General features: G+C 34.8%; 3 protein-coding genes, 1 long non-coding RNA gene, 2 other non-coding genes and 1 pseudogene across 13 annotated transcripts in view; 5 read left to right on the top strand and 2 right to left on the bottom strand.

Moving 5' to 3' along the window:
- The window catches only part of LOC147949055 (uncharacterized), an 82355-nt gene that overhangs the window by 30007 nt on the left and 39576 nt on the right, over nt 1-12772 (top strand). The gene's annotated exons all lie outside the window — the stretch shown is intronic.
- Nucleotides 58-417, top strand: LOC147949064 (uncharacterized; annotated as a pseudogene).
- Nucleotides 1059-1277, bottom strand: LOC147949063 (small nucleolar RNA U3). Its single transcript, XR_015585811.1, has one exon. It is a non-coding gene; the product is annotated as a small nucleolar RNA U3 (small nucleolar RNA).
- LOC147949062 (U5 spliceosomal RNA) lies at nt 2030-2146 on the bottom strand. The gene has a single exon (XR_015586500.1). It is a non-coding gene; the product is annotated as a U5 spliceosomal RNA (small nuclear RNA).
- LOC104729001 (L-type lectin-domain containing receptor kinase IX.2-like) lies at nt 2327-5129 on the top strand. Of its 7 annotated transcripts, none has more exons than XM_087487757.1 (5): nt 2429-2552; nt 2643-2694; nt 3072-3206; nt 3292-3746; nt 3860-5129. In XM_087487757.1, the coding sequence occupies exon 5, from the start codon at nt 3890-3892 to the stop codon at nt 4928-4930; it is 1041 nt and encodes a 346-aa protein (XP_087343883.1). In that variant the 5' UTR covers nt 2429-2552; nt 2643-2694; nt 3072-3206; nt 3292-3746; nt 3860-3889; the 3' UTR covers nt 4931-5129. The 7 variants fall into 7 exon arrangements, with proteins under 7 accessions (XP_010446208.2, XP_010446215.2, XP_087343883.1 ...); XM_087487759.1 differs by having other exon boundaries at nt 2443-2552; nt 3061-3206; XM_087487774.1 differs by having other exon boundaries at nt 2445-2552; nt 3336-3746.
- On the top strand, nt 5311-8200 carry LOC104728992 (26S proteasome non-ATPase regulatory subunit 3 homolog B-like). Its single transcript, XM_010447898.3, has 8 exons — nt 5311-5704; nt 5803-5981; nt 6187-6324; nt 6414-6550; nt 6659-6713; nt 6810-6920; nt 7247-7486; nt 7566-8200. The coding sequence occupies exons 1-8, from the start codon at nt 5638-5640 to the stop codon at nt 8064-8066; spliced, it is 1428 nt and encodes a 475-aa protein (XP_010446200.2). The 5' UTR covers nt 5311-5637; the 3' UTR covers nt 8067-8200.
- On the top strand, nt 9989-12423 carry LOC147949061 (uncharacterized). 2 transcript variants are annotated; one of them, XR_015581810.1, is made up of 2 exons: nt 9989-10272; nt 12025-12423. It is a non-coding gene; the product is annotated as an uncharacterized LOC147949061 (long non-coding RNA). The 2 variants fall into 2 exon arrangements; XR_015581809.1 differs by lacking the exon at nt 12025-12423 and adding an exon at nt 11239-11478.

The raw sequence follows: 12772 nt of genomic DNA, 5'->3' as shown, positions 1-12772 counted from the left end.
TGTTGGACGGACATGCTGCAAGGCGTTTACCGAAATAGATGCAAAGTGTTGGCCAAAATGTTTCCATTGAATTCTTTCTTCCCTCCTCTTCTCAAGGATGATTGTTCTCGCATCAACGCAGCTGCTCCCTCACTTGCAACATCTAAACTCTTTATTGTTCCTGGATTTTCTCTTCCTGGTTCTCTGGTTGATATCACAAAATGCTGGTCATCACTCTCTAGTGTCGAAGGTTGTGTGGCTGAAATATTCAAATCGGTATTCACTAGAAAGTTTAGTGATATTGGACGTAAGTGTTGCAAAGCATTTTCGGATGTAGATTCAAAGTGTTAGCCACATATGTTTCCACTAAATCTTCTTCCTCCTCTTCTCAAAAGTAGTTGCTCTCGCATCGAAGCAGCTGCTCCTACATACAAGTAATGAAGTAGCTATGGTCTTTTATATCAAAAATGCATTTAATTAGGCTTATTATAGCTTTCTACTTCCAATATTCAAGAAGAGTTTCTTTCTTCTAACCAGTCAAGGAAGATATTGTTCACTTGTATTGGTTATTCTACGTTGTGTTATCTACAATATTTACAAATAAATTCAAGTTCGGCCTAATGGCATATTGTTCACTTGTATTGGTCTTTTCGTTTGCACTGATCTCAATGAGGGATAATCTTGAATCTTGCAATAGCTATAGCTTCTGCCCCCTTTTATAATCTTGAAGTCATCTTCAGCAACATTTAACAAAGAATATTATTCTCTAAATATATCCACCTAAGAATTAAGAAAGCAAGGCGATTCCTCATGCAAAGTGATATTGCAACATTTAACAAAGAATATTTCTTCCGACCATTCCTAAATAATAAAAGATTTTAGAGGATTAAAAGATAATGAAAATTGTAAACAAAAGATTTTATGGGATTTTATTTGTAAATAAACCTTGCTAGATATCTTTGTTTCAGTTTCTTGGTATGCAATCAACCTTTGGATTCATTTGTTAGAGGTGGAGGTCGTGACGGATGAGTGATCCGAGAGTGTTTATTATGTTCGTTATTTAGACACGCAGAAAAAGGAACCTGTCAGACCGCCGTGCGACCACCCCGGCAAGGAAGAACCGAGCCGAGTAACGATCCTCTACAGCACCGGATACGTCCAAGGACAGATCGTGGCCGTTAATCACGCTCTGATCGCACGGTCATTGTTCATCAACCAGGGTTAAGGGCCTGTCTCCTTAGAAATCAAGGAAACAGAGGTACGAGCCTATAGAACAGATCCTGTTCAAGTAAGGTCGTGACCATATCTGCTCAGTCTCCGTTATATATACTGAAACTTTGTTCTTCATAATAGCGATGTGGGACAAAATTTAAAGGCTCATATTAATAAAAACTAAAGAGCATGCATGGGTAGTAGTGATAATTGGTTGTAGGCCCACGTAATTATATATGCAAAGCCCATCCCTAACTCAGCATTCAAAAATCAAAATTAGTCAAGAAATTAATGTAATTTGCGATATATTCGTGTTCTTTTAATCTTTGCTTCTGAGCATGAGGTGCGGTAACAAAGCCATATTCACAACCTTATATTGCATACACAACTAGAAAGAGTGAAAACAAAACCTGTAGAACAAGTTAAACAGTCATTCAACTCCCAATCGATCAATGTTTTTTAGTATATATAAAACAGTTATTCCTTCCTTTTCTTGGATGATAAATGATGTAACCTAGAAAGACTAGCCTTATTAGGACGCCTCTCTGATTCAATGGCCGCTCATTATGATGGCTTTCTTCCTTTTCAGGTGGTGCTCAGTGCTCACATATATTAACCTCCAAATTATAGGTTGCTGCTCTATCATGCTAATGGAAATCTACAATTTTTAAGCATTTTCCCTTGCGGATGCAATTTTTAAGATGTTAACCATTGCCTTAGCGTAGTAGCATACTGTTGACCTAACTTTAGAAATCATCTCCTTTCCTTCTAGTTGTTCAACCGCTACATGGTACATACTGGCTAGAAAACAGTTTTAGACTAATGGTTTGATGGAGGTTTATTTTGTTAAATAAACCTTTCCAAAAATAGGCGTATACCGCTTAAATGCAGAGAAGACACGGTATTCTTTAGTAAAAGGCGAAAGAATAGTTCGCTTTGTCTTCACTGCACGGCTCCGTGTGTCTCTGTAACCCAGTTCTTACTTTATTTATACAACAGTTCACTCACTGTTCCTCAGTCTTGCAACCGATGTGGGACGTCACATTTTCAGTTAATAAAATGACATCTTGGGCTAATTTAGCAGATACGGGCCATAACTTGTTTATTTGTATGCCCATCATAAATTTATTGATTTGCTACGTAAGAGAGAGCAACTAAACCGAAGATTCGATTGATCTAAGTCTTAAACCGAATGGTTTTCTTGTTAAACCGCCGATTTATAAATTTTCGACTCGGTGCGAATCGTTTCCTCTGTGTCGCCGATTGATGATCACTTGACAATGGAAACGAAGTTTCAACAGATTCCCCCATGGAATTGGGAGCTTCAAGCTTAAAAAGACCCTTTCTTTACACAAACCCAGGTGATCAAAATCCCTAATTTAATACCCTTTTGAGTTCTTTATCAGTGACTCGTTCGTTAACTCATCATGCTTTTGTGAAACATAACCCAGGTCTATGAGTGTTGTCAATGAAGCAATGGTCAAGTAACAAGACGTGCGAAATGTAAGTTGATCTCGTCCTACATTGACCTTTTCTCTAGTTTTATCTCTGTGGCTTATCATCCCGCAAAGGTCACATTTTTTTAAGATTGTTTTATGGGAATCATTTGACTCACAGATTAAGTAAAGATTAAAATGAAATTTCTTGATAGAAGACTCATTTTTCTTATAATATAACGATGTTCCGTTGAATAGACCTTTAAATTTATCATCGTTTTCGAATATTTATGAGGTTCTTCAACTGTTTATGCATTTGATCTTAGCCATCTTTGGTTCATCTTCTTCAATCAATGGCCAACTCTATCTTGTTTCTTTCCTTGTTCCTTGTACTCCCTTGCTCTGTTGATTCAGTTTACTTCAACTTTACTAGCTTTCGACCAGGTCATCCTGGGAATGTTATTTATCACGGGGATGCAAAGCCCAATGGAGCGATAAACTTGACCAAACCTAACTATACTTCCCGCGTTGGTTGGGTTACTTATGCTGAGAAAGTGCCAATCTGGAATCCTAAAACTGGTAAGCCTACAGATTTTAACACCAGTTTCTCTTTTAGGATCGGTATGCGTATCTCGAACTTGTCAAGTTACGGTCATGGTTTCAGCTTCTTTCTTGCTCCTGTGGGAATCCAACTTCCTCCGAACTCAGGTGGTGGTCTGTTAGGTCTTTTTACTGACATCGATGAACGCGGCTTATCTTCGTTTCCTCTGGTTCATGTCGAATTTGACACATACTTCAACCCAGAATGGGATCCTCTGGGTGTTGGATCTCATGTGGGAATCAATAATAATTCTCTTGTTTCGTCCAACTACACCTCTTGGAATGCAAGCTCACACAACCAAGATATTTGTCATGCACATATCTCCTATGACTCTGTTACTAACAACTTGAGCGTGTCTTGGGCTTATGAACTAACTTCTGATGATCGGGAGAGTTTAGGCCTTTCTTACATCATCGATCTTGCAAAGGTTTTGCCACCACAAGTTACAATCGGGTTCTCAGCCTCTACAGGAGTGGTCGTAGAGGAACATAGACTTTTATCATGGGAGTTCAGCTCAGGTAGTATGGATAGTGTGAACGTCTCTATTAGGAGAGGACTGATAGTTGGTATTTCGGTTTCTGGGTTTGTTTTGCTAATCTCTTTGGTCACAACCCTGGTGGTTTGGTTGCAGAAGCAAAGAAAAAGGAAAGCAAAAGAGATAATGGACTTGATATCAATAAACGAAGACCTCAAACGGGAAACAGCTGGACCAAGGAGGTTTGCTTATAAAGATCTTGTGTCAGCAACCAACAGATTCTCATCGCAAAGAAAGCTTGGTCAAGGAGGCTTTGGAGCAGTTTATAGAGGGTACTTGAACGAAATCGATATGCTTGTTGCGGTGAAGCAATTATCTGCTCGTTCCAAGCAGGGAAAGAAAGAGTTTGTTACCGAAGTTAAGATCATCAGCAAACTGAGACATCGAAACCTGGTCCAACTCATTGGTTGGTGTAATGAAAAAGATGAGTATATGTTGATATATGAGTTCATGCCAAACGGTAGCCTCGACACTCACCTCTTTGGGAAAAGACCACATCTCCCCTGGGACATAAGGTACAAGATAACCCTCGGTCTAGCTTCTGCGCTTCTTTATCTTCACGAGGAGTGGGATCAGTGTGTATTGCACAGGGACATCAAGGCGAGCAATATCATGTTGGACACTAATTACAATGTAAAGCTAGGTGACTTTGGACTGGCTCGATTGATGGACCATGAGCTTGGTTCTCATACAACAGGATTAGCTGGAACTTTTGGCTACATGGCACCCGAATATGTGATGACGGGAAGGGCCAGCAAGGAGTCTGACATATATAGCTTTGGAGTTAGTATACTAGAAATTGTCACGGGAAGGAAGTCAGTCGATCATTCACAAGAATACACAGAGCCTCAGAAGAGTCTTGTGGAGAGAGTGTGGGAACTGTATGGAAGACAACAATTTACGTCAGCTATGGACGAGAAACTAGGTGAAGATTTCAATAGGGAACAAGCTGAGTGTCTTGTTGTTGTGGGGTTATGGTGTAGTCACCCGGATAGAAACTCGAGGCCCTCTATAAGACAAGCAATCCAAGTTCTGAACATGGAATCAACTTGGCCTGAGCTTCCGCAGAAGATGCCAGTCCCTATGTATTACATCTCACCTTCTTCTCTCACACTTAGCTCAAGTACGGTCTCATTAACGGTCTCAAGCTGTGAAGTTGGTCGCTAGATGAAGATGAGATACAAACAAAATGTTGCGCCATTACTATATATGTGGCCTTGGCAATTCTGCATTTTCTTTGTTATCTTTGTCAGAAAAATTGTACGAGTGAGAAGAGAGATCGTTGTGTGTGTGTGTGTGTGTGTGTGTGTTTGGACATGTGTAAGGCAAGTGTACCTTATAATTTAACAAGATATTCTCTTGATAATAACGAAATTTAGCTAACAGGGAATTTGACTTGCACATATATGGTGAAGAAGAGGATATTTTCTAGTGCAGACATCATCCCAATATTTTGAAACATCAACTGATATATTTATATATTTACAAAGAATGAATTCGTAAAAAAAAACATTATAACATTATTTTGTTTTTCCTTTTTTCGAGCTATCCACAAATTTGGAAAAAGTCACCTGTTTGACACAAATTTAAAGGAAAAATAACTAGAATAACTCTTTGTAAAAAGTAAAAGAGTAAAAATACGTGGAGAATGGAAAATTTATAGCTATTTCCAAATTTTTACCTTGTGGGAAAATGGAAATTTATTGGTTTACCCATCAAATTTTACCATTATATATATTTTAAAAAAAACATTCATCGCTCATTCTCTCAAATTACTCTTTTGTGAAGAAGAAGAAGAAGAAGAAGAAGAAGACGACTTGAGAGATTTGTGATTTGCGAAGAAAAAACAAAAAATTACTCAAGAAGACGTGGAGATGAAAGATAATCAAACCCAAACTCAATCCCTAGTCTCTGCTACTACGACTACCTCTACGCTGCAGCGTAAATCTCACATCTTTTTATCCTTCAATCAGTTTCGCTTAATTTCCCAGAATTTTTTTTGATTTCACTGAGATTGCTTCTTCGTTTTTTTTTTCCAGATTTGAAGGAGATTGCTGCTCTGATCGATACCAAGGAAGTCCGTCGTATTGCTCGTGCTGTGCGTCTCACCGTCGGACTACGACGGAAGCTCTCCGGTTCTGTGATCTCTTCTTTCCTTGATTTCGCTTTAGTTCCTGGATCCGAGGCTCACACTCGTCTCTCTTGTTTCGTTCCTAAGGTTCCTCTCTCTACTTTTTTTCTTTTTAATTTCCTGATTCTGAGCTTATTAAGATTCTGTAATTTGCAGCCTATTATTATTAATTAGTATAATTAACCTTAAAATTTTGAATGCTTGAATTAAGAATTTATTTTTTTGGAAGCTTCTTTGTTATTTATTATACATATATACTGATGACTGAATCTTATAATAATAATTGCTTCAGGGTGATGACATGGAAGTTGATACAGCATCATCATCCACATCCCAAGCTCCTCCTCCTCCTCCTCCTCCTACTGAGCTCGAGATTTACTGCTACTTCATTCTTCTTCTTTTTCTCATTGATCAGAAAAAGTACAACGAGGTTACTACTTTTCTTTCTATCTTTCTCTTAGGTTATTCTTCATTTTTACATAAATTAGTCTTATCAAAGGTTTTTTTTAAATCTCTCAGGCCAAAGTTTGCTCTTCAGCTAGCATTGCTCGCCTCAAAAACGTAAACAGGAGAACCGTTGATGTCATTGCTTCTAAATTGTATTTTTACTACTCGTTAAGTTATGAGCTAACAGATGATCTTGCTGCGATACGTAGGTGAGTGAGACTAGTTCACTGTCTGTTTTTTTTTTTTTCTGTCTTTTCATACTAGCTAGTCCAACAACAATACAATTTATCTGATTACTACTTTCTTTTGCTTTGCAGTACTCTTCTTGCTCTACACCATTCGGCAACTCTGCGACATGACGAATTAGGCCAAGTAAGTAAATTTTCAATATTTCCGAAACAATCAATCTTTTGAGAATCTTTTCCTTTGATACTTATAAAAAAAATTCCAACCATTCATATGTTGCAGGAAACACTTTTGAATTTGTTGCTTCGCAACTATCTACACTACAGTCTCTACGACCAAGCTGAGAAGCTTAGGTCAAAGGCACCTCGATTTGAGGCACACTCTAACCAACAGGTAACCTTTCACTTTTGCCTCCCATACACTTGGCTTTCTAGTTTTCTGGTTATTGTGTATATCTGATGCTTACTTATGCCAACTTTTCACTGTCAATTTCTTCTTATTGCATTCACCTATTCATATTTCGCTTACGTATCTGCTGCTATGCAATGCTCATGTTCTTCTATTGTATGTTGCACTATGGTTGTACCTTGTTTCTCTTGTTATATTTCTGAAACTGCTCATTGATCATTTTTCTTTCTTTAATTTACCTTACATGCTCCTTTTCTTCGCTTCATTGAACCTTCTCCTGGTTTCTGAGATCTCATGAATATGATATACAGTTTTGTAGGTACCTGTTTTACTTGGGAAAGATCCAGACGATTCAACTAGAGTACACGGACGCAAAAGAGAGCCTTCTCCAGGCTGCTAGGAAAGCACCTATTGCATCTTTGGGCTTCAGAGTTCAGTGCAATAAGTGGGCTATTATAGTTCGCCTGTTGTTGGGTGAAATACCAGAACGGTCAATCTTCACTCAAAAGGGAATGGAGAAGCCTCTGAGGCCATACTTTGAGCTAACCAGTGTAAGTCCATCGTTGCATATGTGACATCCTCTATAGCTAAGGGTTCTCTTACTAATATTCTTGTTTATATTATTGACAGGCTGTGAGGATTGGTGACTTGGAGCTATTTGGGAACGTCCAAGAGAAGTTTTCAAAAACATTTGCGAAAGACAGAACTCACAACCTCATAGTTAGACTGCGACACAATGTGATCAGAACAGCGCTGCGCAATATCAGCGTCTCTTACTCGAGTATCTCCCTTCAGGATGTGGCACAGAAACTAAGATTGGACTCAGTGGCTGATGCAGAAAGCATTGTGGCTAAAGCCATAAGAGATGGAGCAATCGAGGCAACTATTGACCACAAGAATGGTTTGATGGTCTCCAAGGAAACAGGAGACATCTACTCAACTAAGGAACCACAGACAGCTTTTAACTCCAGAATTGCGTTCTGTTTGAATATGCATAATGAAGCGGTTAGAGCTCTGAGGTACCCACCAAACACACACAAGGAGAAAGAAAACGAAGAGAAAAGGAGAGAGAAGAAGCAGCAAGAAGAGGAACTCGCCAAATACATGGCTGAGGAAGACGACGATTTCTAGATTCACAAATGGTAAATATACCGGTCTTGTTCGGGTGCAATTCTATTGTTAAGCCGTACCTGATTTTTTTTCTTTAAAGAAATGAGGATATTTCAGTTCCGTAGAGTTATCATTTCTATTAACTATTCTCGAAAGATCTAGTTATCTTTTCAAATTCTTATAATTAACCATATAGCCAAATAAACCACTCTGCCAAATCACCATTGATCGAACGATCCTCCTGAATGAATCTGTTCTTACTAACGTACTATAATCATCTCTAGTTCAACTAACATATGTACACAAAGTTAAAGCCGACATGGCATTAGGCAAACTCTCTTCATAAACGTATCCCTTTAGATTGCTTTATAAATAACCGGTGCTTAATTTTTAGAACTATATTTCAATTTTACAGATGATTAATGACACCTACTCAGGTCTATCGATATTGACAAGTGGTAATGTGGTATGCATTCTTAGTATCTGAACTCGATCTAGTCCAGCTTCTAGTTCAAATCTAATCATATATCCTTGTAGTCTATGGAGCTTATAGTTTTTTACACAAATTATTCTGAGAAATTTTTTAAAAATTACTGCTTATGTATTATTGCAGCTTCTTATCTATATTAACATTTTTGAAGTACATTTTGTGTTATGCCCTTTTAGTTTTGCTTATTTAAAAATTTATTTACAACATTAACCCCTAAAATATTTCCAACAATAGCATTACTTCAGATTTTGTTTCCTAAATATTTTACATAACATTCCATCTAAAAAAAATTACAGCAATATCAATATGGAAACATAAACTATGATATATTTAACCACACCTTCTATTGTGTTTTAAAGATATTATATCTCTTAATCATTTGCAAACAAAAAACAACAACAATTTGATTCACATTTTGTTTTCCAGTACGTGTGAGCTTTGATTCTTAACGTAAAAAGAACTTCGATTCACATTTATTTAAATATTATAATTAATAGAAATAAACTTAATAAAATTTTAAAATAATACGAATATGTATAATTAAAAAAAAATAAAATACTATATAATATGGTTATATAGTAGATGAGTTATAAAGAGGACATGTTGGAATTAATAAAATATCATTAAATTTGTGCTAACACGGGCTAAATCCTCATTTTATTATTTTCAACACTATTAATATTAGAATATTAAACATATGAAATCAAGTTGATTTAACTAAGATCGGTAAAATAATTAAATCATTAGGAATAATATGACTTAATCATAGCGTATAAATGATTTATTATGTATTTAAATTCCTTATTTTTTGTTATAACAATTAAAAGTCAAAATAGAATTTCAAATACTAAACAAAACAAACAAATGATCATAAGTATTGCGGGTTAAAAATTAATATAAATATTTAGCCGTACAAACAGCCAAAAAATTTAGTTATTTCTATATTTAAAAAATATCTAATATTTAACAAACAAATACAACATAAAATATAAATAATAATAAAATTATATGCACGCGGTGTACCGCGTGTTAAAATCTAGTTTCTTGTATTCATTAATACTTTTTTTTGGTCCTTGTGTTCCAATGCTATCTTGATACAGACTCAGTAACACTTAAATATGATTTTGCATCTTCTATTTACTTAAGACCATGATTACTTTCCTACCTTTGAAAAAGATTGTAACTACTAATTAATTAGTGTGATTGCAATGTTTTCCAAATCTCTATGTCTTCGTATGATTCATTTAATGAGACCATTAGTAAATAAAGTAATTGTAACACTTTTCTGATTAGGTATATGTCAAAAATGTCTAGATAGTTTGATGAGTTTGGTGCGGTCCGTGTGGATGCATTTAAAACGAATTGTACTTGGATCGGTTGTGGTCTTTGTTTAACGGGTAATAAAACAAAAAGAAGTACGTACGTACGTATAAAGACTAAAGAGAGCAAAGACGAGAGCCTTTTTTTATTATTTTTTTGGGTAAAAGGTTAAGTAACGAGAGCCGTATTTAAGAATCATGTGGTGCTCGTTTCATTTCACAGATGGAAAATAAAGACTTCTTTCACTCCTTTCGTGTAAAAACAGAACTCTTCCTTCCCTTTTGTGAAAATTAAGACTTCTTTCACTCTTCCTTCTATCTTTCTTATGAGATTTCATCAATTGGCATAGAATTTGCAGCATGAACTTCAAACCGGAAGTTCTTTCTCCGTTTCATTTTGCTACAAAAGGAGCTCAAAGTAAGATACGTTTTTAAATCTTTCTGTATATTTTCCTAATATGCACACAGCCACAATAGCACTTTACTCTCTAGGAATCAAGGTAATATATATTAAGCCTATCAAATTTGTATTAGGAGCATCTACTGTGTATATTTTTTGTATGATTGTTGTGTTATGAATTTTAAAGTTTCGGCTGTTTTTATGAGCATCCAAAAAGGGTCATAAGTCTCTTTTTCTTTGGTTTATCAACGAGGTTCATGATTTTAGTCAGAATAATTGATTTGTGTGGTCTTTACTTTGATTATATTTTTTTCGTTCTTCTTTAATTTGATTATCATGGCTGTGTTCATGATCTGAAGTCAACATGCATTATAATTATGAGATAAAATATATGTTTTTTTTTGTGTGCAAAAGGTGATAAAATATGAGTAAATATATTTGGAAAAGGTTGAAGAGAAGGGTATTTAAGTAAATATATTTGTCAGACTAATAAATGGAAAAAAAAAAATTGATAGTGATGGATCGATCACCCGTGTCCTTTTTGTCAGTCAGAAATCGCGTTTCGTGCATGCTGACCAAAACAGTGTTTTTGTGTGTGTGAAGTTGAGTCTTTTTTTGTGAATGGGCTTTAAACCTAACTGGGCTTCTCTCTCCAAACTAAATGGGTATTTTCTTTCAATCAAAAAATTAATGATACAAATAATTGTTTAATAGGTTAAACCAGTTATCTGCTGAGAGAGCCTGAGACAATTAATTGTTTCAAGTAAATTGGCAAAACGAGAAATTACGGATTATTTAGTACCTAATACTGTAAGAAATTAAAATTTTTCTATAAGGCTATAGTAATAATTAAGAAAGAGATAACATTACCGTATGTATGTATTAAACATATTACTATTTGTGAGTGTTTTATTACTTTGAAGGATTTAATTATGTACTTGAATTTGCAAATATTTTGATGATAGTAATGTTTTTTTACTGCAGGCAAAAACAAGTAATGTTAATTTTTTACCGTCAAGTCTTTAAAATTTTCAAAGATATACGGTTGTCAAATCAGTGGATAGCAATCAATATTAAATTATGTATCCACTAATATTAATATTACAAACAGTGGAATTTACTACATATTCTTCATTTGTGTAATAAGTATTTTGTAATATTTAAGTCTAATCTATCAATGTATGTAGAGATTTGATTATAGATGGAATATAATCTTTTAACAAATTAAAGGTTGTTTTTATCTTTTACTTATGAATTTAGAATTTTGGTAGGTTTAATTGAACATGCTGTGCACATTTGCATGCTGTGATAGATTCGAGAGTGTACTTTAATTATTCTTAAGATTTGATCTTGCATTATGTGGGTTAGTAATACCATAAAACTTTCAGCCGTTAATAAATTAATACTTTGATAAATCATTATAATGTTTTGTGTTCAGCCGTTAATATATATATATATATGTTCAGCCGTTAATAAATTAATATATATATATATTCCTTCAGCCGTTAATATATATAAGTAAAATGTCATAATTCTGATATTAATCTATAGAAATTTGAAGTATAAAAATTTCGACATGCATATTGCATACATAAAATATTTCAATAGTCAAATATATAGCGGATTTTTTATGCTTACATATTTTAAGCACTTTGTAAGCCTGTACCATTCTGAAATGCTTCGGCATGATGAGTTGGGTCACCACCTCACATCGTGATCAGAACTGGACTGCGTAACATAAGCATCGCATACTCGAGAATCTCTCTACAGGACGTCGCACAGAAGCTAAGACTGAACTCAGTGAACCCAGTGGCTGATGCAGAAAGCATTGTAGCTAAAGCCATTAGTGATGGAGCGATCGACGCAACCATTGACCACAAGAACGGTTTGATGGTCTCTAAAGAAACAGGGGACATATACTAAACTAACGAACCACAGACGGCGTTTAACTCAAGATTAGCTGTTATTGTGTACATCATTCCCCTTACTTTATCACATAAATTAAAAAAAAAAAAAAAAACTCAGAACTTTTGTTATTTAAGTTCCCTCATATTTGTATTTACAGAAATCATCACATTTTGGTGATAATTCACCGTAGAGGCGGGATACATGAACAATTATGTGCTAATGATACAATAATACCTCTATAAATTAATAATGTTTGGATCATGACATTTGATTAATATATAGTAATGTATTAATAATTATTAATTTATTGATGCATTTTTAATTGTATAACTTCTTAAAAATTATGAGTTGAGATAATTAAAAAATATATCTTAGACTTTTGGATGTTATGATTTTTATGGTTTTAGAATTGAAAATTTAATATTTCGAAAAAAATTATCGATGATAAATAACAAATACTATAGATTAATTTACTTATAATCATGACATACATCAATTTAAATTTATCAACAATAATTAATTGTCGTATTTAATTACCTATAAAACTATCAAAATTTAATAGTATATAGAAATTGAAATCTTAAAAAGATGAAGTTGTTTTTGTTCTGAG

The sequence above is a fragment of the Camelina sativa genome, chromosome 2, assembly GCF_030686135.1.
Source record: "Camelina sativa cultivar CO46 ecotype springtype chromosome 2, ASM3068613v1".
Lineage (NCBI taxonomy): Eukaryota > Viridiplantae > Streptophyta > Magnoliopsida > Brassicales > Brassicaceae > Camelina > Camelina sativa.
Note: the sequence above shows the minus strand (reverse complement) of the source record. Positions and strands in the feature narration are given on the sequence as shown.